The sequence below is a fragment of the Anopheles bellator genome, chromosome 1 (genome assembly GCF_943735745.2).
Source record: "Anopheles bellator chromosome 1, idAnoBellAS_SP24_06.2, whole genome shotgun sequence".
In the NCBI taxonomy this organism is placed as follows: Eukaryota; Metazoa; Arthropoda; class Insecta; order Diptera; family Culicidae; genus Anopheles; species Anopheles bellator.
Genome location: NC_071285.1, coordinates 12,655,187 through 12,679,555, shown reverse-complemented (window position 1 = coordinate 12,679,555; position 24,369 = coordinate 12,655,187). Strand labels below are relative to the sequence as shown.

General features: G+C 51.1%; 1 protein-coding gene across 1 annotated transcript; it reads right to left on the bottom strand.

Annotated features, from left to right (window-relative positions):
* Positions 1 to 21,395: 21,395 nt before the first annotated feature.
* On the bottom strand, positions 21,396 to 23,252 carry LOC131215041 (nociceptin receptor-like). The gene has a single exon (XM_058209418.1). It carries the CDS (start codon positions 23,250 to 23,252, stop codon positions 21,396 to 21,398), a length of 1,857 nt encoding a protein of 618 aa, XP_058065401.1.
* Between the last annotated feature and the right edge of the window lie 1,117 nt (positions 23,253 to 24,369).

Genomic DNA, 24,369 nt, shown 5'->3' with positions numbered 1-24,369 from the left:
AAACGACATAAATCAACCAATTTGTCACAATACAATACTGCTTTTTTTCCTCGCCAACCACCTTCAAGTAGAAAGTTTGGTTTTCACGGCACAACAATGGTACCGGAGGCCGGAAACGATTGGTGGGCACGTAATTGGCCGGAATCCATGAGCATCGCGATTCGATTGCGATCCGTGTGTTTCGTGGAACCGCAACCGTGACCGTTTATCGCACCGCACCAGAGGGACCGGTATTAAATAAGTTATTCTATGGCTCTGGGATTTTTGCTGGCGAAAGGAAACCCGGGAAACGAACAAAATGAGTCCCACCGGCCTGGCTATAGTATCTGGCTCATCCTTTCGCATCGCTCGCGCCCCGAAATTGAGTTCGGAACGCAAAAACCGCTCGTGCTACTCGCCTTTTGTGCGGTGGGAATATTTGTTTCTACAAATTGCACCGAACGCATCATTAGCCACAGCCAAAGTGCAGTGTTCAGGACAGGATGGCCGCAGGATATTGGGCAACGCGTGTCTATCGAAACATCAATTTCCTGTCTTGCCAAACGCTCTCGATTGCAGCTTTTGTTTGGTGCCTTGCCCCAAAAAACCACATCCTTTAAACTCCGGCCTCCGGTCGGCTCGGGTGGATGATTGACGAGCGAATCATCGCCCATAACCGTGAGCCCGGGGCCGTAAATAACGAGAGACCCGGAACCGGAAGCGCAAGAAGACGAAGTGCAATATGCGGAACGAAACCCTCGTGAATCAAACTTTTGCGCTATCAAGAGGACTTGCTAGTGGTGTCGTTCATTCGTGTGTGGCGCTTCGGACCAATCTACGGTTTATGTAGAGTCCTTAGACACTTGAACTCGGACGTTCGCATAAGGATCAGAAGAAAAAAAATTCATCGAAAGAGTATCTAGTTTTGATTGGTTCGCGTTTTTTGGCTATTCACCAGCATTCGGTTCGGTTCGACTTCGTTGGCTGCCTGCCACGGACAATATTCTTGTCGGCGGGTTGCCATTAGCCCGCCGATAGATGCCTCGGACCGGCTTTAATCTCCTTATCTGTTCCGTCCAATTTCTTCCGCATTTTTGCGCCATCAAAATATCAAAACGGCACATCGCCGACTGTTGCGTTCCGTGCTGTGATGTTATTGAGCAATAGACAAATTTAAAGGCCTCATAAAAGCTAACATTCTCTTAAACGCATGCGGCAAGCGACGGAAACGAACTGAACCGTAATCCCCTGTTAACGACAATCACCGAGAGTGTTCCTTCATCACCGGAGCTCGGGCTAACTTCATAAACAGCAAACAACCCGTGTTTGGTGCATCGGTTTTCCATATCCGGGCCAGCGTTTCCCCGGTGTTTTGTCTGTCGCGAGAACCTTCCGGGAAGTGATAGTTATACGGTCAGGCTTGTATTGCAATTTTCCTCGGGAGCGACTCGAACCGAGTTCGAAGAAGCGACGACGACACGCCATTAGCGCTAACCAAATCCAGCAACAACCTCCGGGCGTATCTTTAGAACCGCAACATAGCTCCGAAGATGGACTGCCAGCGTGTAGGGCCATATGTTGCTAGGCTTGGTCGGTAAGGTTGGTGAGTAAAGCCAACATTTTGCCATTCCCTTTATCACGATAATTCCTTTACTGCGATAGCCTTTTGTAGGAGATTGGAAACATGGCCTGTTTGTGATGATCTCCTAAAACATTTCTACAATCTCAAAGAGCCCTTTACAATCAGCATCAGTATTTACTGCTCGGGAAAACTATGAAATAATTTACCCAATCTAGAACGGTATTCTTCGTTTCGGCATTTGATACTGAACCATCGTGTTCCCGCCTGCCAACATGCTCCTCGATCCTCGAGCATCACTCACATTCAGGTCTAATCTTGTGTACGATGCTATCGGTAAGGCTTGGCATCGTTTCTTTCGTTCCGAATTTGGTCGAAACTAATAACCTAATAGCATACGGTATGCCTTAGGGACTTCCATCGCTCGCTCACTGTTACGGGGATTCCTGGATTTCTGGGAACTGGGAACGTCAGAACCAGTCCTAGGGCGTCCCACTTGATCCCACTTGTTGAGAAGGGCTCATTGTTCCAAGCTGCTGCTCCATTACTTGAGATGATGTGGAGCCGCTCACCCCGTGCCACGAGCCCTTCAGGCACGGCTCAACTCGGGAAACCAACTTTGCGATGAATTTTAATTACAAACACGGGTCGCTCGCGTTTAGTGTTGGTTCGATTTTTGGAATCATTTTCCAATCACTACCGGCATTTCGCCGCTGCTGGCTGGCTGCCTGCCTTCGAAGAATTTACCGGAGACCTACCGGAAATGGATTCTCTCAATTATCAGAACGCAAAATGTTGGACGGCCGGCACCTTTCACCGATGGCGGCCGATAGAAGATTGTAATCAACTTACGAGTTCATAAAAGCTTGCCCGAACTTCCCGAACCAGTTCTGTTTCCAGTTTGCCGGACGTGCGAAACGTCGGAACATAAAACGGCGAACGGTCGGAGCCGGGTTTTTGTTGACCCAAAAGTTAAAACCGACGATGGGATCGGAGTGACGCCCGGTTTTTCTGGTTGTGGACCGGATGGAAAAATGCCCGCAAAAACTTGCCATTTTGCTTTGGGCCGTTCGGACGGTTTCTTGTGCCGCTGCCGCGAGAGGTGATAAACGATGGTACGCCAATCAATGCCCCAGGATGGCCGAAGAGTGCCGGGCAGGCGGCGATCGAACGTTTAATGAAGACATTTTCAGGATAAATGGAAATTTCCCCCAAAAAGAAAAACCACGGCACGGCTGGCGTGAAAGTAAACAGACAGAGCACAGCCTCACTGGGCGCCATTTATCCCTTAGTTCGTCCCTTAGCAGAGTCCCTTAGTTCGTCCGTTCGCTGGGACCAAGCGTTGTGCTCCTTGTCAAAGTCAAATCAGCATTTAATTACCTTTTCGGGGGGGAACAAGTGTTTGTGGTCGCTGATCGGAGAGCTCAACATAGCGATAGAGAGAAAGAGTGGGAGATGGAGCACCATGTTGACGAAGGAGCGTGCCAGGATTGGCCTTTTTTCCGTGTGCTGCTGCGTAACATTGTTCGCCGTACACAATGGAGCGCTGAAGATGGGACGGAAAACGGAAAATGTCCTTGCCTTCGTTATGCATGGCCCGTCCTGGGACCAGTCTCGGGGTGTATTTTTGCTGTAAATATTCTATTAGCCACGCTGGCATCCCTCGGTACGCCGGAGGGAGCCTGTTGGAGCCGGGCTCGACGGTGACAGCGATTGCCAATCGCCGGAATAATGATCGATTGAACGCTGCGGGCTGTTCCGGTTTACCCGATCCGACGGTCCGGAACCTGCCGGGCGGATGCTGGCCCTTTAAATGCCGCTACGGGTCGTTGAACCCCGTTGAGCCGGACGCCTCCTCGGGGGTGGTCTCGGGAATTGAAAAGTCAATAAATTTTCGGACCCCATTTGAGCAATCTGACTGATTACTTCCTTCGACGGGGGGGGGCTTGGCGCTGTGTTTAAATGAATTCGGGCGGAAACCGAGCTTAGGACCTGGATTTTACCAGCCAAAGTCTAACCGCCCGGAACGTCTTACCCTGTCCGAAAGCAATTAAAATACGGCGCACGGTTTTGGTGCGAAATTTTTGTGTCAAAATCAGTCGAACGTGCTCGGAAAAAGGATTCCTCGGCTCGTTAAGGGCCACGAGGGATTATGCAGTCGGAATGCTGTTGAACGCAAGAATAAGCCGGAGCTTGCTTTAATTTTACTTCGAACGATTTGAGGGATTTTGTGTCCACCCAAACCTACGAGTGCCTTTCATTAACGGGCTGAATTCTCGAGAACGCCCAATAAATCCCGTTATCAGTCCCAAAGTACGCCACCAAGTTCTCAACTAAAATTGGCAGGAATTAAAATCGTAGCCACCAAATGGCCACTGACCACTTAAGCTCACCGAGCCCCTTTTCGCAAGCCATAAAACGATCTCGTCTGCATCTTCGCCTTCGCTCCCAAAATCATCGTCTTGGCCACTTTAACCACCGATGGACCGAAGGACCACAAAATTTGTTCTTCATTATCACGGGGCGGACCGGGGCGGACCGGGCATGGCAACGCCATTTTGAGAAATGTGGTAACTAAAATTTAATAACCCCTCGTTTCGGTTCGGATCGGAAATTATTGCCTCACTTGGCGCGAAGGCGATGCCATAATCTGCTTCCAATGAGCGCTCGTCACCTCGCTCAGCAACGCCGGATCCCCGGAAAATCCATCCCCGGAAAACTCATTCTCGGCCGGGGAACTCGTATTTATTAGCCATTACCATACATAAAGTTGTCGTACTAAAAATGCACTCTTTATGGCCACGCGATCCACAAGGACCGCGACAGACGGGTTCGTCGGTCCCGAAACTCTTCTTCGCCGCGGCCCGGCACCGTGAATTAGGGATCCTCTAATGTGTCCCGCGCCCCGTGTCGGTGAGCGGAAATGGCCGCATCTTGGTCCACGGCGGACGATAATCTGGTATGATAAATCTTTTTTATGAATCTCTTCCGTCTGCGCCGCGTGGGGCGACCGTTTGTGGTCCCCGGGCTGGTCCCCAGACGACAGCCACCATAAGGACGCACGATGGCTTACCGATTTCGGACGCTTCCCTACGACGTGACCTACTTGTCCGGCCTGCCCCCCGGGCCGTCCAGCGCCGGGAGAGTAATGATTTTCCAAATTGTTCTTTTATTGTCCCACCAATCATGGGGCGCTAAGTAGGACGACACACGATGACGGAGGCGGACGAGCACTCTGGAGGGGTCCCCCAGAGGCTGTATTTCGTACGCCGGGGATTAGCTCCGAGGGCTCGGTGTGCAACAGTAGCGACATCGTTTTTCATCGAGAGGCCACCAACTAAAGCCTGGCGCTCGGAACACGGTCCCCGGGGAAAATGGGAAACAAGTGCTTTAAGTTGTCGTCGCCCCCCGGAAGGCGTCAAAGATTGATGAATGTTAATAACACGGGACGGTGTTCCAGCCTCCTCGGTTGAAACCTGATGCCATTAACAGGATCCCGTTCACCGGGGTGCCCCAATTTCGGCCCCAAACCGGCCAAAGTGTCCCCTAGGCAGGGTGTCCTTATTCTGTCTCTGTGTTTTGTTTCCCTTCGTTTTCGTCGGCGCCTCGTGCCATTTTCCCAGCCCCACAGGGTTCCCGAGACACGGGATAGGAATGCTTTCAATTTCCTTTTTCCTGTGCAAATATTTTCTTCCTGCCGGTAAGGGGGTGATCCCCGCCCCGGTTCCGTGCTGCGACATTGTTGTCACTACCGGCGTGGGGTACGGTGCATGGTTACGATGGGACCCGAGCCAGCGTCCTGGGCCAGGATGAACGATTAAGTGCGGATTTTATTACGACCGTCGATGGCGACGACTCGGAAGTCCTGTCTCCGCACTGACTGGGAACAGTATTGCCGCGACTCCGGGAATGTGTCTGTCTGTCTGTCTGTCGCCCGTCATCATTATCCTTTTATTCCCGCTGGCTGGCTGGTTGGCTGGCTGGTCGACGACACGGCTACGGAAGGTATTACTTCCGTTCGTTATCCCCCCAAAAAAAGGGGAGTCCCGACCCAGTCCCAGATAATAAAGCACCCGGAGTCATTCGTTGACAAACGATGTACGAAGTCCGCCGACGGACCAACAGTAAACAGCGAAACCGGAAGCCGGAAGTAATGGCCCGAATGTTGGCCCCTCACTGAGTGGGCGAATCCTTTCGAGTCTCGGTTGACTAAAACCCGATCACTCCAGGGCTCCAGGAAGGCGTGCGGTGCCGTGGTTTGGCGTCCTGCATAAAACGATATAAATAATTTTTCTCCTTCGAGTACACTCATAAATCTTCCCTCCTTAATAGCGGAACCGCTTACCCTGGTGAATGATGGCGGCCTGCCGCCTCCTGGGCAGGATGCTGCTGGAAGAGATTGTCAAGTGAGGCGGTTCATGCACCCCGTTCCTGGAAAGCGAGGGGGGCCTTCAACCCTAGCCACTGGTTGAAGTTAACTGTGCGTATGAGCGGAAAATGATTTGATCCTGTGTCGGGGTGTGTGGGGCTGGGGGGTCCGTGTCACACCGCGGTCTTGTAATATATTTGCATTCATTGAGCGAAATTGTTGCTCAAGTGGAACCGGTTCACCGTTCGCCTCCTTGGCACATTCCACGCTCGGCCAAAGTTTCCTCGGCGTAAGCATGTCTCATCCATTACGGATCCCACGAGGGAGCCTCCGAGGAGCCACTTCCACACACCGGGCTGTCTTCCGGGTTGCGTGGGCAGCAAAAACTGGCTACAAGAAAGTAGAAAGAAACACTGGCGATGATGGTTGATAAATTAGCGGTGTGCCTTTTATGGCCATGGCCGCCGGAGCCTGTGGGCTGGCCTTCAGAAAACACACACGGATCCTGGCACGGATGGTGAATGTTTTTCTGTTTGCTAAATGAGAGCGTCTAGTTTTGAGGTTTCTACCACACTCACTCACTCTCCGGGGCGGCAAAGTAGGGTCATTTATCATCACAGCCTGGGCCGACTGATCAAATGTTTGCACAGAAGTAGGACACTAAATTTTTCAAACATTTTCGCCCCGCACTGAAGTGTGTACGGCGCAAAACTGTACGGTCGAAATGCTGGAACTAAGCCTGCCTAGATTGTGCTGCTCAGCAAACAATCAATGTTTGATGGCTGGGAACAGCGAAAAAAGTGGCAAACAAATCATCGGCCTGATTTTGACGTTTAATAAATGCGGATTCATGGCATGCTGGGCCCGAAACAAACCTAAAAGTGTCGGCTAGTCTATGTTTTGGATTTTTGTTTTTGCAAATAAAGCTTTTGAGCCAGAAATGTATAAGGCCAGTTGTGTAAAATTGTAATTTTTATATACTTTTATTTTATTCAAAATAATGCCTTTCGCGTGGCCATTTCAGTATACTAGACTGTTCAATAAGTTCAAAGCCTCGATAACAGAGAGCGCTGCTACGAGCCTCATTTTTGTTTTGTTACATTAGAAAACTCTTCAAGCAAACGTATGTGAAGTTTCATTTCAATCGGTCACTTAATTCTTTTTTTAAAGCCATTTAGTACCGACATGTCGCAGTATTTTTCACATTAAAAAAAATTCAAGTATCGTGCATTGTTATTTTTGAAAAGTTTAAAAGCAAAGGAGAATTATGGACGAATGTTGAAAGCGTATAAGGACTCTTCACCTTCAATTAGGGGGGTAAAAAGGGGGGGTTTCTGAGTTTAAACGTGGTCGTACTAGCCTTCAAGACGATCCATCTAAAAACGTTAAAAAAACGGACATAACACATGAAATCGTAGAAAAAATACAGGATATCGTAGAAAAAATACAGGGTATTGATAATCGTCGAATCGCTTAAAAAATTTAGTATAGGGCTTAGTATCTCATCGGGCAGTATAACCAATATTTTGACAGAAGTTTAGGGTTCCAGAAAGCTGTTTGCAAAATGACTTCCATCGCGACTTCCATCTGTTTTCAGACCCAAAAAAATTATACGAGAAAAGCGTTTTTCATCAAATGATGACGTCGTAACAGCTGCGGAAGCGTATTTTGAAGCACTTCCAAATTATCACTTCACAGATAGAATTTATAAATTAGAGTCTACTTGAAACAAGTGTATTGATGTTGAAGGACACCATACTGAGTAATAAAGTGTATTTCAAATTACTAAAATATGTTTTTCTTATCGAGGCTACGAACTTATTGAACAGCCTAGTACGATGGCCGAAGCGAATCGAAGTTTTCTCTCGTTTGCCATATGAGCCCCGCCGTCTGTGTCGCATCGCCCTGAGGACATTCCATCCGTCCTTGAGATCGTTCCCCAGAGATTGAATGTAAGAAATGACCCACATAAACGGTTTGGGACAACATTGGTAGAGCCTCGCTACGTCACTCGCAGTGAGACGATAAAACACTTCTCATCACTCAATCGCACCGAATCGCACAAACCACGTGGCAGGTGCGACCGGAAACACTCGTATTAATCACACCGGAAAACACGTGACGGCCGAGGGAAGGGAAAACCCCCATTTTTTACATCCACATCCAACCATCGTGTTTGTTTTCTTTTCCTGATTAAGGGTGAAAAATTGCGCCGTTCAATTTGTGCGTAAATGTTGCGTAAGTACCGAGAAAAAGCGTCTCAGCACAACGGAATGGTGTGTGGAGATTGTAAATTGCGATTGGTGGCTTGTAGTTATTTTGCCAACAGCCCACATTACGCTAACCCTGTAATTGGATATTCAATATGAATTATGTACAGTCCACCGCCATCGGCGAATATGCGACTCGCGACCAGGTTCCCAAAAAATGGTTCCAGATGCTGCCGAAAATAAATATGTACTCCATACGAAATGCATTACGCACCATTCGGGAAAGATAATTGGATGGTAGAAACTGTTATTGCATTTACGAAAGCATCTTTCAGTTGCGGAAATGAAATATCCTCCGGAACGTAATAATATGTGTGCGGTGCCAACCACAATGCCAGTTTGACCACAAAGGACTTTTTTAAGCCGGAAGAGAGTCCGTCGAAGACCGTTCTTTTAACCACAAAGGCTCACCAGGGGGTGGTCAAATTTTGAGTGTCAATACGATCCGACTTTTCGTCACCACCGTCATCCGATGGGTGGCCGGAACGAGATGGGAATGCCTAGCAATGGGCGAAAAGAATCCGGACGCCCGGCCCGGGAATGTTCATTTATCTCCATTTAGTCCTGTGACCCCCATTTCGAGCAGTGACCAGCTGGAGGCCCGAAAGAAAACCCCCTGAAGCCGGCGGCTCACTGGAGCCGTCGCTGGTCAGTCAGTGATGAATAGAGTCGATTTTGTTCTGCCCACTTTGGGAACGTCCTTAAATCCGGAGATTTTACATTTTTCACCATTTCATCCTCGGCACCGCTCAACATGACCAGCAACAAACGGTCCACCATTAGCAACGCTAGCTGGGCAGAACCATCAGCAGCTGTGCCACGGTGGGCTTTATTGTCGAAGCAAACAAACACAAACGCGCGCCAACGGCTTTTGAGTGAGCGGATCGGGAAAAAAAAGACTTCCGGGTTATCGACTTTCGAGAATCCACCGGCCGGACGCAGACCGGATCCGACGGCGAACCGATCAGTTAACAGGCACGGCAGCCAGCCGTTCATCCTTTTTGGCGCCTTCGGAGTTTGGAGGCCATGTTTGCCCACTCCTCGCTCTGCTCGTCGTGTCGACAATAATCGAACATAAAACCTTCAAACGGGATTCACCACCCGTCAGCCATCCCATCGTTCGCCGTCCCACCCTCCGGTGGTGGCTAACCGGAAAGGATGGGAAAATCGTGCCAAATACTCGCACCGACGCCACCGCACGAGACGTGCCAACATAAATAAACTACAACCCGCGAGGAAGGAACGGCGACGGCACGTTCCGGCGATGACCCCGTTAATGATGTAACGATGATAACTCATTTCTTGGCAGACATACGCACGCACGACGAACGAAACCGCACGGGGGGAACCGGAGGGAATTTCGAGTCGAATTTATGTCGCCTCACTGAACGGCTCCCGAAAGGATTCCAAAGGAGACGCCGACTGCCGATGTCGGTGTCAGGGTCGAAGATCATTGATCGGATACTTATCCCCACCACGGAATGGTGCCTGAATTTTGAAGATGCGGTTGAAAGCATCTGAAATATTAAACTGAACCTTCGGATAAGCGAATAAGAGCAACGCATGGTTTGGCCACATTCGTTGGCCTGAACACGCCCGTCGCGTGTAAGGAAAATGTTAAAAAATACAAATAATCAATTGAAACTTAAACTTAAAACTTAAACTTAAAAATGAATTACAATTGGTGCATATTGCATACATTTAGGGGCTTAATGCATTGAGGGTCGTTTTGAATTTCTAAAAATCGACCGATGATATCTAATACCTACTGAACAATTTTCTAACAATTAAATTAATATCGGATACAGCATGCGTTTTGTAAACATATTTTTAGCGAGAAAACTCCTTCAGTAAGTAGACCAGCTCAATTTGCTATTTAGCACTACGAAATGCATCCAATAACTGTAATTAATTACACCGCGATTAATTACACATGACGTGGTGGGCATGTTTTTCCTTCTAATTTCCTAATTCCGCAGAACTTCCGTTGGCGCCGCATAATCGAGAGACAGAGAGAGAGAGAGAGAGCCGAGAGAACTATTTCATCATCGCTCAGCTGGCGTTACGGGCTATGATCGATGGCCCAAAGTCAAGTGCTATTACGGGACCATTAGAGACCCTCAAACAATCGTTTCGTTGCTGGTTGAATGTGTGGCCTACCACCATGACGGTTTCGCGTTGTAAGCCTTCGGACGCATTTTCTGCGTCGTCCTGGTTCGGCGTATGTTGTTTCCTTCCTGCTCACTCTGCCAGTCTGGTGCCCTAAATTGCGACCACCTTGGAGGACCGGAGCTGGAAAAAGAGGAAAAAGTTCACACTCCGCAACACACCAATGACGGATGAGCGCCAGGATCCTGACACTGGACCGAACTTCAGTCGAACGGCCCCCTCAACCGGAAAGAAGAAAAGGAAACAGCCGAGCCGTAACTTTGACACAGAATTTGGCGCAAAATAAACAAACCCGGAAGACGTCGGTGGTGGAGGCGGCCACAGGGCGGAGACAATGGCAAGAAAGGAAAGCCCAAAACTTCGCCCTAGACCCCGGCTCGGCAAAGAACGCACGAGGACCGAAAGCTCCGGTTCATCATCCGTTACGGCGGATCGACTTTTCTGTCGCTGCTGTCAAGTGATCGTCCTTTGTGCGTGGGAGGTCCTGTCGGAGGCGGGCGTCGGAAGGTGCCGATTTGCAAAAGCATGATTGATGACGGTCGCGGCCCGTACGCTTCGCACCGTTCTGCTACGGATCCGGTCGGCCTAGTTCTCGGTCCGATCTCCAGAGCTCCAGCGGCTCGGTGGAATCGAACAAACTTCCGAACAGAGGCCTAAAAATGTGGGGCCAACTAATGTGGTTAGCGTTGTACAATTGTGTAAGCATGAACATAAATTGTGGTATCGAAAATCAATCAAACTGTTACTGACCATTCGTCCTTCGATTATTTTGTTACTGCCCCCCCGATTGTTGGTCTGTAATTTTTGACCCAATTTTTCCCGAAAATCGATCATCACGCGAGACTTATCACTGTCGAGCGCCACATGGGATGGGAGCTCTGTGATATTGGCGCAAGAGAGATATCCTTGGGCACAAAGGGCTAGCTCATCGCTGTTGCGCCTCGAATCACGCTCGAATCCGTTCCGGCAGGGCAGGATCAATCCATCAATCTGGAGCCACCGCGTTCAAATCCCACTTCGACAGTCGGCCTGTCCGGTGGGGCGGATCACCGATCCGATGTGACGATTGTTGGGGTGCCTTTTTTCTTTCGTTTTTGGGACACATTTGGACAAACCAACTTCAGGTGCCACAATTCCACCATACATCACCTGAACGCGGTGGGAATGCGCGACGGATTGGCACGACGTTGACGGACGACCAATCCCGTGACTTGGCAACTGTCTGGGGAAAACTTTGTTTTTCTTTCCATCGGGGTCTGTAGGTTGGACTGCAACAGAACTTTTCGACTAGACTCAGGCAAACTAAAGTTAATGTTGTTGAATGTTCTTTAGCCGGTGACAAGCTCGGACCGCTTAGGACCGAGGTTGCCGAACGATGAGAGTGAAGTAGAAAGAAAATGGAGAAAGTATATTTATTGATGAAAGTAACATCGAAATAACATTTAGGAAGAACTTCTTCCAGGCAATGGCGCACTGGTAGTATGTGGTGAAAAATTTATAGAGAGTGCTGGCTTCGGTCCAAACAAAGTATCGCTTCGAATTCCTGCAAACTGAGTCCTTCCTGTAAATTATGAGTTTCAATTACGCGAACCTTAATAATCATTCCATTTTATTGCGATTCGATACGTAGTGTCCGTTAATAATTCCATTCGTGAAAATCCACCGTCCAAACGGTTTAGCTTTTCGCGGAAGTGCGTCAATCAACCGAAACATGCCCATGCGTCTGAATGTCAATTGCATCACTGGATGGAGCCATCTTTCGATTTGATCCGCCTACGGATGCGGAACACTCTAATTAGCAACCGATTTCCGGTGCATTTCAATACGCGATGCTTTGCTTCGGTGGCTTACCTTTGTGTGCTGTTCCCTGTTTGTTGCACCATTTTCCTATCCAACACCGAGCTGGCGGATAATTCTGGGAAATCACATGCCGTTGATCCGCGCAGCAGAACGCTGTTCGTACAAATCCTTGGCTGAATTATGGCGCCGATAAACGCGTAAATCATGCAATCGCAGAAGCAAACTGTCCACCAGAAACGGCGGTAGACGGGCCGAAAAAAACTGCCGACATCGGATGGGAATGAAACCAGTGAAGCCTTTTATTGGTGCCTTTTTATCTGTAACAGCTTGGTTTTATTTATTGTTCAACTTTTCGGTTTATTTTAGTTTTTATTCTTTGTCCCCAGCCACAGACATCCCTAACACTGGGCCGGTGTTGTTGTTGTTGTTGCTCAAGTCTTACGCAAATACGATTAAAGTTTACTGGTATATAGGAATAGTTTCGATGTTCGATTTATGGGGCACCCCCCAGTGGGGTAAAAAGAGAGCTAGAGAGCGACAGAGAGAGAGATAGAGAGAGAGAGAAAGGAGTGTCCGGTAGAGACATTTGTGCTAGGAGTTAGTTTAAAATTACAATCATCTCACTGGGCCTTAAAACTGTTCACTGATTTTTTGGTTTTAGTATTTCTTTCTCACTAGCGCAAAATTTGTGAATCTCTTATCTACACTAACGTACGAACGATACTTTGGTACTGCCGCATTGCCGCTGGCCTGAGTAATTGTGTGTCTGCTTTTAAGGGATTTTTGTTTAAAAAAGGGAATATGCGGCGAAGTATATCATAGTATGACGTTAAAATTCTATGCTCAATTCGCGAACAGGGCGCGAAAGAATTCGGGTGTTACGCCACGGCCCACCAAAAGCTCCAGCACACAGAGTGCACAGCGAAACACTAAAACGGGGCTCTTCCGTTAGTGTGCCACTTTGCCCACCCAGCCAGGACTCTCCTCGGGCGCTGCATCTCACGCTCATCACGCTCACTAACACTTCGGTGCCTAAGTCTATCGCAAAAAACAGAAGAAATAGTAATTACAAAAGCGGACTCGATTTCATCTGGACCGGAATGGTGCAATGGACCTGGACGGTGGCTTTCCTGTAGACCAGCCGTTTTGTTGCTGCTGCTGCTGCTGCTAGTGTTTCCTGTTGTTCTATGATTATGTTTCGATTTTGACATTATGCTCACGTTTTGCTTGCATTCATTCGGGTTGTTTGCGTCCCGGAACCGGTTGTTGGTTGTTTTCGTAATTAGATAAAGTTACGCCTCATATTGTCGGCGCAGTTTTACCAATTAGGCATGTCCGCGCTCTCCCATTCGCCCATTATGGGCCAAGTTGTTTACAATTGTTTCGCATCACTGTACACGCCCACGGGTGCTGCGCTGCGGGTGTCCACGATCAATAGACGGTTTATTACAAGGACCCGGCCGGCCACCGCCCCGGGGTTCGCTGCTGGTTCGCGGTTCACTGAAAGTGAGAGAAAGAAAAAAAAGAGGGTGCGATGTAGAGGAGAAACAATGTTTGTTTTCCACTTGCAGTGTTGTAATTACAGCGGAGGGCACCTCAGTTTTCAATGCACTCCCTACCACAGGGACAGGTCGACGGTATGCGACGAGTGACGGAATGCAATTTTAATTAGTGTCCGTGCTGAATACCTGACACACTCTTTGATCCTGCCATCGTTGGGATGCAGCATCCACGTGGAGCGCCTATTTTTCAATCGAAGACGAACACACCAATTACAGGAATCGATCAGCGACACGTGCAAGACACACGTGCCTCTAGTTCTTGCTCATTAATGTTTGATGGGGAATCGTCCCGAGGTTAAAGTGTAACGTGCATGGTCTTTCGTTCTAGGTGTGCGATTCTCATAAATTCCTATTGAGTATCATTAGGCAGTTCTAAGAACCGTTCCTCGAAACTATTCGAGGGGTCAGTTTGAAGTTCTAATAAATGGCCCTAGAGGTGTTGTGCGATATGTGCTCCGCATAGTTTCTCAGAATACTCACAAACTCGCCCCAAACATTGAGACTCCACCACTACGCTAATGCCGCTAAAAGAAACCCCCCGAAAAAGGGCAGTCCCAAAAAGGCAACCCTCGTAGGTGATACTTTAACCTTTTGCGCCATCTGCGCGGGTTGCATAAAACAGAAGGGTGGATCCTCAATTTATGCTGGCCAACCCGGCCCCGGCATCGGCATCGGCAGTCACAGCAGGCGCAGGTTTTGCATTTGTAAAACGGAATCGTGTCCCGCGATTGAATCGTCTTGGCTCGCTGCAGTCTGCTACACCGAAGGGTACGTGCCAGGAATGTAATGCCGCGACGCGACCTTCCGGGCCAACGCCAACGCAACGGCAGATCAGCGGTTCAGCAAAAACCGTGTAGCGCTTAAGCAGACGAATTTCCCAATTGCAAACTATTTCGCGGAACGGGCCACAGCCGGAGTACGCAAAAGTCAGCGCCAAGTTCAGGCGTCAGTTCAGGCGAATAGAACCCCAAAGTTTCGCCATACACCGTTCCGTTCAGCCAGCCGTCTGGCGGCTGGACGCCCTCGGAGATGCTAATTGGATGTTAAATAAGCGGAAAGATGAATGATTACGTTTCGCGTAGGTTTGACTTCATCAATTAAAGTTCTTTGCCCAACTTTGGCTGCCGTCTTCCTGTGCGGCTTCCGGCTTGGTGGTGTTGATGGAGCTTTAGTGAACTAATGAAATTCAGCCATCTTTTTCGATCGATTCCCGGCCCATTACGGGGTCACTTGAAACTTTTTAACGCACAACGCACAGACATTCGAATTAACACAGCGATTCGAGGTGACGGCCGGGGCAAGTCGTCTCCCTGGTCGTAGCCTGCTAGGAGCCGGCTAGGAGTTGCTTCACTGGAGCTTTTAATTCCACAGCATGCAAACTGTCAACGGCAAACATAGCAAACAGGGGGAGCCCTTTCGTTGACAGGCGCGATTATAATGGGCGGAAGAAGCCACAGTCTAGAGAAGCTGGTTCATCATCGTCATCATAATGGAAAGGAGTCCCGGCTACACACGCAGAGGAGAGACACTGGATACGGGCATCAGTTTATTACGGAACGATCCGGAGGATTGCTGGGTAAGTTATTCGCACGCTGCTGGTCCTGCGCCCCGGCGATAATCGTTGTAAGGACATCGGCCGGGGTTCGGTTCTACCGCCAGTATGCCGGCGGGTTCTTGTCTCGTTCAGGCGCCCGGTACCCCGGGTTCGTGCTTACATCCTTTTCCATTATGCTGTTTTGTTCTTTTGTTGGTTCCCGTCTAAGGAAGAAATCGAGCGAGCGGCCTCGGGTCCGCAGTACCACGGATGAAAGATGATATTTAATATTCTCTCCTCACGTACGATCACGTGCAGTGGACGTGCGCCGAGGAGGACCCCCAAACCCCGATGAATGATAGCCATCGATGGATTACACTCTACGTCCGCGACGCCATCCTTTTTCGCCCGCCAAAAAAGAGATAATCCCGCGGGCCTCGTGCTCTGTGCCATCGCGTGCATGTCCTGCGGGTCACGCGGTTTGATTAAATCGAAATTTGGACGATGAACCGGGCCCGGACGATGGGATCATTAATTGAAGCCGGATTCGTGGCCACCCGGACCCGGACCCGGAGGGCACCCGAGTTTAAGACAGTAATCTCGCCTCAATCTCCTACAAGAATACAAAAAAAAAACGCAAGGCCATCGGAGTTGATTTCCTTTCGGCCGGAACGTGGTGGACTGCCGGTGGCGATTCCACGGAGGCCGGTCGGCGTAACTAGAGCACAGCCCTTAAGGGCCAGTGTGCCTTGGTAACGGCGCTGGGTTTCTGCGAACCGTGAGGCACTGCAACGTGACCTTCGACCGGTTCCATCTTGTGGTCCGATGAATATCGAACTACGCCACCAATCGATATCGGAATTGATGCTGGTACGGGAAATCAAATCAGTCACCGAAGATACTAGAAGGCACTGGCCTTCCAGAACCAAGTGAAGTGAAGGTCCAAGGGGCCCAACACTGGGGTGACATCTTTGCCCTGCTGCGCATAAATCGGAATATAGTTTCGGGAGATGACACTCGGTGCCTTCGTGGGAGACGGCGTGCGAGTGACAGTGTGTGTGGGGCCCCTCAATCATGAAGCCCTGTCGGAGACGTTGCCGCAGGCGCGACCTACGCCGCCTACACGACCACCACTGCCGTGGCCTAGGTGGGGTGAGTCGCCACGATAAGCGACAGCGGGTTTGTGAGAAAGTTTTGACAACATTTGAGGCACCATTTCTGTGATATATCAAGTGGATAAATGGGGTCACCGGGCGCGCATGTCCGCGGGGTAATTCTGGGTCTCGCTGGGTCGATCTCAAGATCCAAGAAATCCACACAGCAAACAAGGACAACAACAACTGACTGCTTCCCGACACGCCGGTTTCATCGTTCAACGAGTTCTTTCCTGCTTCCCCGTTAATCTGTGTATTATGGGGAGGTAGAACAACAAACGCTTCACGACCAAACGGCCCAGCCAGCCAGCCAGCCAGCCAGTCGGAGCTCTCTTCGGTTCGGTTCAAACACAACCATTTAAATGGTTCCAATCAGCACAATAAAATCATTACGGCGTCAAGATGCACTGCCACACTGGGTCGGGGTCGGGACCAGGGTATACCAACGCCCGGGGGGCCCCATAACCCGATAATTGCCGTTGGTCGGGGCCTGTCTGCGAGACACACGAGCCAGGGCCCCTAAAACGCAGGGCCCTCGGACGTAGGCGTAGACCCGCTGCTCTTGGGATAAATGCAGGTCAAGGGGTTTTTTTTTCGGGTGTGTCCCTCCGTTTTTTTTTCGCTTCTTCTTCACCTTCTTCTCGTCTCCTGGACTGGTTTTAGGCAGGGAAGACAAAATCTTCCATCCACCGTCTTGCTTTGTGCACTCTTTCTTAGACGACGACGACGATCCACAAATAATACCAACGCTACGTAGGAGGTTGTACCCTAAAAAAAAAACGGGAATGGAAAAAACCAATGAGCCATCTTTCCCCGGAAGGCCAGGCTGGATGGAGGTAGACAAAGAGCGTCTCAGATGTGTAGAAGGAAGCGATCGGATTTCAAAGGACATTAAACAGAACGGGGTGTGTATCATCGGGGTAACGTCCGGGAGGTACCCGAGTGCATGTGTTCTAACAGTGACCCCCGAGGGGCATCTACCGTACCCCGTTGGCTGGCGGGGCGCGGGGTCGCGTAAAACAATTAGAAAAGTACCGTTTCAGAACTGGTTAGAGGCGAACGGCACAGGACGGGCAGTGGAAGCGAGACAGACGCAGGCAAGGCGGACAAGCGTCTTATAAATACCGTCGATCGCGCTGCAACGGAGTTCAGTGTGTTCCTAGCTGCCCGTGTCAGTGCATCGTCAGAGCGTGTCTTAGTGTCCTCTCGAAACGTAAAAACAGGTTCCACCGTCGAAGATGAAGCCCACCATCGTGTGCATCTGCCTGGTGAGCCTGCTGGTGGCCTCGGCACTGGCAGCACCCAGCAAACCCCGCAAGGCTGACAACTCTTCCGAGTCGGAATCGAACGAATCGGACGAGTCGAAGGAAACTCCGGTCGCCAGCGCCCAGACTCCATCCCCGCAGCCGGGCACCGAGGCCGAAAACAGTGGCGCTGAAGTGAAGGATCCGGTTGTGCCACCGACGAAGGCTGAACCGACCGTCCCGGAGGTTCCGAAACCGGAGCTCAAGTTGGCGGAGCTGCCCGAAGTGAAGACGTCTGAAGTGACCCGGGACCAGGAGCCGGTGAAACCCGAGGCAGAACATCAGCAGCAGCAGGTTACGGAGGTTACGGTCGCCCACGGGTCAAAGGATGAACCAGCGGTCGCCGCCGAAGCGAAACATGACGAACCGGAGCCACAGGAACCGGAGAAGGTCGTCCAGACCAGCGGCGTGCAGGAGGTAGCGCAGGATCCGGTGAAGGAATCAGTGGACCAAGAGCAAGCGGTCAGTGCAGATGCCGTAACCGTGGCCGCTGTGGTTACGGGCGAACCCAGCCCGAAGCCCGACGAAAGCAAGGAGTCGGTTGTGGCGGCCACAGACAGTGTAGACTCCGTTTAAGGCGGGCCCCCGGGCGGTGACCGAACAGTCTGAGCATTTCATCCATAAGTAGACAAAAAACTGTAGAGTGTAAATGAAAATTGTGAAAAAAATAATAAAATTTAAAAAATGAACCAAAAAGACTCGGAGCGTCATTGGTGTTTGTAGGGGAGAGCGAATCCCCGGAATGGCTAGTCCTGAATATTTTCGGGCATAACATCCGGACCGGCGTGGGCACGGACCTCCAATCTATTCTCCGGCTACGCACCGAATAAGCAATCAAAATGGTTGACATGCTCCAGAAAGTGAGCCCGATCCGATGCCGGTCGATGATCCCGTTCGATTAACGGCCGCTGTCACTTAACCCTGGCCAATGCCAGACATCGGAGGGCCACAACGACGACGGGGTTTAGTCTAATAAGCAAACACACCAAGTGCTGTGGTCTACTTCGTTGACTTCGTTGGCCAAGTGACGCCTTCATTGCCGACGACGCTCGGCTCGGCGTTGTTTACACATTGATACCCTGACCCCGCCGCTTACCCGCTTAATTTCCATCTCGCTGCCGGAGGATTCGTCCGCCGAAAATCTCGCGCGAGTGCGTGCCGCGAACGGTGAAACGAAGTGGAAAACTTGCCGTCGAATATCCGCGGTCTATAACCTTGATAGCGTGGTGATGACGACGGTCTGCGGATTTTGGGCACACAATTTGATTGAAACATATTCACCGACCTACGGACGGGGACGCATAATAATCGGGCGCCAGCCTAAATTTGGGTGCTCCTCCGACGGTCCTCCGGGGCTCTAATGTGCGTCAATTACGACCGCGATCAGGACGACCGGGCGGCGGCGGCGGCGGTTCCGGTTCGACAGTTTCGCGAACTAACTTTTTACGCTCCCTAACCCTATCGTCTCGATCCGCGCCTTGCGTTTTCAAGGCCGGGAAATCTTTGGCAACTTTGCGGAAACATTACGGTATCTGTGCGACTTCCTTAATTAAGGGCACCGGGTTTTGTACCGGGACTTCGGGCCGCCTTTTCGACTTTCGGGGCCGTTCGAAAGTTTAGGGAAAAATTCTGCGAAAGAAAAACACGGTGGACCACGTTCCAGGGCACACCGAATAATTGTAGAGTCATCATTATGTGGCCCCGTTGGAGGCCCTAATTGGAAGGATGATCGATAATGGTGCTGGAAGATCAAGAGGCCTAGAGACCTACGTCTCGGAGAGTGAGATCGGGCCACGGTTTACACTTATGTCACGCTATTTGGGGAACCGAAACTGAAACTCGCGGGTGATTGTAAAGTGCTTCTCGGCTGAAGTCGTCCTTGACCATCCGCCCACCAGCCCCGGGCCGGGTCAGACAAATGATTAGATCCAATCAGCGGAAACTGAAGGAAAGAAAACCCGTTTCAAACAACGATTTTCCCAACCTACTCGGTAAATAAATAAACAACATCCATCATCGGATCGGAACCGGTACCATTAAATATTGATCTTCGATCGCGGCAGAAGAAAAAGAACCGCAGCCCGGGCCCCCGACAGACAAACAATAAACACAACCCAATGGCCGTGTGTGCAGAGCACAGTCTGTCTCTCTCGGCCGCGATTGATTGAAACGTCGTCGGAAGCATCGCCCGCCATACCCGCTTTAATCTAAACGTTCATCGTCTGGGCGAAATATTTCATCATCCGGGAACACTCGCGTCGTCGTCTCTGAATGTCGTCTGCCACGATCGAGGCACCGTGCCGTCTATTTAATCGTGAGGAAAATTCACCAATTCCAGCATCGGGCAATCACGGGATCCCTACATACATGTCCCGTCTGCTTCGTAAACTCTCTCGTGGGTCGTCTGCCGCCCGGGCGAAGATGGTCACATAATCTCGCCCGTTACCATGTTGCAACGGAACGCAATGGTGCGTAATCGTTCCCAAATCGGTACCGCTTTATCACCAGTGCAGCATCCTTAACATCGGCTTAGGGCAGAATCGCAGTCGTCCAGGTGATCGATTTACCAAACGATTTAATTTCCTGTTCCTCTACGATCCGGTACCTCCATCATCATCATCGTCACCGTGAGCCTTCATCAACACCTCTTTCTGGGCCCCCCGAAGCACAAGTAAACAACCAACCTCGACCAACCGGGCCTCGACTCATCGTGCGAGCAAATCGCTCTCGTGGGGAGCTCGCAGGACTCGCCAAACTCAATCAACCGTCAAACAACTGGCCACATGGAAGAACAACAGACGACGACAATGGCGCCGCCGCCGGCTCAATTGCAAGCCCTTCCGATGCGCCATTCATTCTGTTTGCTCGCGGTAAACATTTGGCAATCAATTGGCACGGTAAATAGTGAGAGCTACGATGGTGTCCACCGGCTTTGTGCGGTTGGATCGCGATCGACCGTGGTGGTCCTCGGTTCACTGCGAGCTACAGTCAAGTCCGGGATTTTCTTTTTCCCAGTATCCTTTACCCTCGCAGTTTATTGGGAGTCTTCCGTTAACTGTTGTATGAAATACGCCTAAAATTATGCAATGAAGTTAGTCGAAAGGGTATGGTTTCGTGGTACTTTCATAAAACATTGAGCCGTTAAAAAGTTATCAAAGCAGCCTGGTAGTCATAAACAAATCCTAACTGCCTCACTATCCGGATGAACGCAAACAACAAAGCTGGCGGCGACTTATCGCCACCCAGCGCTAAGCTTTATGAAGTGAGCCAAAGTGTCCCGTAAAGGGAGGAAAAATGACTGTTTTACCGGGAGCCCGGGGCGAACGCTACGGACGATGTGTTGAATGAGCTGTGTGTAACGAGTTAAGCGTTATGGGGATACGCTCATCGTCGTCCTGGCTGGACCAGCCCACCATCATGGGCTGGCTGTCAACTCAGGACGGCCAACCGCCGAGCTGGACGCAGTAAGTCCTAAATTGAGATGAAGTGATGATATCAACAACGGTTTCAGGTCTGAGGACAAAGGCCTCCCAAAGGAAACAAAAGCCTCACATCAGCGTGAGTTGTGTTTTCCACTAAACAGTAGCCCGAATTCGTTGCTTCAAACATATGGGGGCCTTATCCGGTGCTGGGCTCTCTGGTCTCTACTTACTTGCTGCCCCCAGGATCAGGACTTTACAGGTCGGTGTGAAGCACTGGCGGACGGGCGCCGTCCCGGCTCGAAACGGGCACGGTCGGTGCCGGCGACGATTGCTGGTCGGCCGATGGTCGCCGGTGCGAGGACGACTGGATGGTCGTCACACTCGTCGATGGTGCCGTCATGGATGAGCCCCGGGCACTGGAGGGCTGATCGGTGGAGCACGCACTGAACGGTAGGTTGTAGCTTCCGTTCTTACCGTTCGACCCACCACCGGCCACACTCTTCGCGCTGTTGTTGTTAACGTTGCTACTGTTGTTGTTGTCCAGGATCGGTGGCTGCAGTTGCTGCTGCTGCTGCTGCTCCTGCTGTTGCTGATGCAATCCTGGCTGTTGTTGCTGCTGCTGATCGGCCACCACCTTCGCCTGCCGATTGTTCGTCGCCGGCAGGACCTTCGTCGAGTTGCCCCGCTCGGAGCCACGGTTGCGAACGAAGCGCGGAAAGAAACTGTTCTCGATCTGCAGCTGAGCGTTGATCTCCTTGCCCTTGGCGCAGGTGCACGCCTTCAGAAAGCTCTTCTTAAAGTTATCGCTCAGAAACGCGTACAGGATCGGGTTCATGGCGGAGTTGCTGTACCCGAGCCAGCTAACCAGCACGAACACGGTGATTTCAAGCCGCGACTTACAGATATCCGGCGGTGAGTTTATGAGGGCTACCTGCGAGATCCAGTACGGTAGCCAGCAGAGTACGTACACGGTAATGACCGTCAGCACGAGCTTCGTCACTTTACGGTGCGAGCGTTTCTTCTCCTTCGATTTGGCCTTCGGCCCAACGGTTCGCAGCTTGCGGATGACGAGATAGTAAAACATCAGGATCAGCGACAGTGGGATGGCGAACCCGAGGATGAGCGAGTACAGTGTGAAGGTCGTGCCCGAGTTGGCGCCAGTCTCCGATGGCCACATAATGTTGCACGACATTTTGTTCTTTTCGCGGTGAATCGTATTGGCGTACAGCATCACCGGGAGCATGATAAGGGCCGAAGCGGTCCACGCGATCGCCGACACAACCTTCGACACCAGAGGCGTCCGGAAGCGGGGCGACGAGATCGGGTGACAGACGGCGATGTACCGATCGGCGGACATGATGAACAGGAAGATGGACGAGGTGAACTGCGTGATCGAGGTACTGACCATGTACGCTTTGCACATCCCATTCCCGAAGGTCCACTCGCCAAGGTGCATCGTGGTGATAAGGAACGGGATCCCGATCAGGAAGCACTGATCGGCGATGGCCAAATTAAGGATGTACATATTCGTGACCGTTTGCATCTTGGAGAAGCGCAGCACAACGTAGATTACGAGCGTGTTACCGAACAGCCCGACGATGGCCACCAGCGCGTACAGGATCATCGAAATCACGTTGCCCACCGGCATCTGTATCGAGGGGCAAATCTCGAACGCCGAGTCGTTGTAGAAGCTACTGAAAAACGGATGATGCGGAAAGCGTCGGGACAGGTTGGCGGTGAACTCGGCCGAACTGGACGTTCCCGGACCGGCGGATGCCGTCAGTGCCCGGAGTGTGATGTTGCTGAGGAAGGTGGAAAGGTTCGTCACCGAAGCGCTCACCGGCACACCGGTCGAGGATGGGGCCGACGAGGCCGAGGCCGCTATCGTAGTCGTCTGCCGAAGGAAAGTCAGCAGCTCCGATGGGAACGGTAGGCCGGCGTGGAAGTGTTGGGCGACCGTTGCTATGGCCACGTCACCGGCGGGTGTTCCCGGGTTCGCCATACTGCTGCCGCCACCGAGAGTGACCGGCGAAGGTGAAGATACGGCTGAGAGGACCGTCGTGCCGGAGGCCACTAGCAAATCGGCTGTACTGCTGGCATTCCAGTCCATTTGACACGGGCCGGCGAGCGGACTACTCTCGAGGTCCCCGGATTCCCGATGATATCACGATGTTTACCGTTCACCCCAAGTGGGTACGCCACTCAAGGTGCGTAGCTTTGAGCGTTTAATTTAACGGAAGTCCAACAACAGTCTCTCTTGACACTGCCGCTGCTGCCGGCTATTTATGCTAGGCCGGCTTCAGTTTCCTTCCGATTTTTTCCCTTTTTAGAGGCACTCGAATCTGCAGGACACTCTGCGACAGATTAGGAGCCGCTTCCGCTATAAGCCCGAACTCAATTCAAATGGCCCGTCTGCACGGCTCGCTGTTTTCTCTCAACACGAAAGTTGACACCCGTTTTGTTTTTCCACTTCCTGCACCAAGTCCCTGCTAGTAGTCAGAGCCAGCTTTGCTCGGTTGCTAACGTATTTTTTGCTCTCTCGCCTTTTCTGGTTCCTTTTGGTCGATTCTCCGCGCGGCACGAAACTATCACAAACACACCCGGGGACAACAGAATTAATTCTCCATCCACTTCCGGCACTTGAATTTCCAATGTCCTCTGAGACCGCTGAAGTTTGCACAGCCCCCGCACTAGAGAGCCGGTATCTTTGTTGGTTCGTCTGCCAGCACGCTCCTTGTGGCTCGACTCTCCTGGGACGATCTGTCAACACCCCGGCCCCGGCTGTATGATCCACCGGGAAGCTGTCGTGTTTAAACGCTATACACAAAGCATACAATCGGTCGCGGCCACGGTGCGTGGTGATATTTTTAGCCGGCCGTGTCTGAAATTCTTCCGAATCTCATAAAATCGTCTCCCCGGAGCGTCATGAGGCGCGTTGCAGCATTCGGATCCGACTTTGATGGTGGTCCGAAACGTTCCCGCAAATAATCCACCTGTGCCGTCGTATATCCCGCAAGGTGTCGACTGATCGAATCAACCCAGAACCGAAGCGAACGCCTACACTACAAACAAACGGCGGCTACTCGGGCCCACACCTGCCAGACCGACGGGCAGATCAGAGAACCGGAGATGTTTACGATGAGTGGGATCGCCGGAAGGTTAAGCAATAATTCATTTTTTCACACCCGAACCACCCCACGGGGAGGATGTTCGTCGGGATGCCTGGC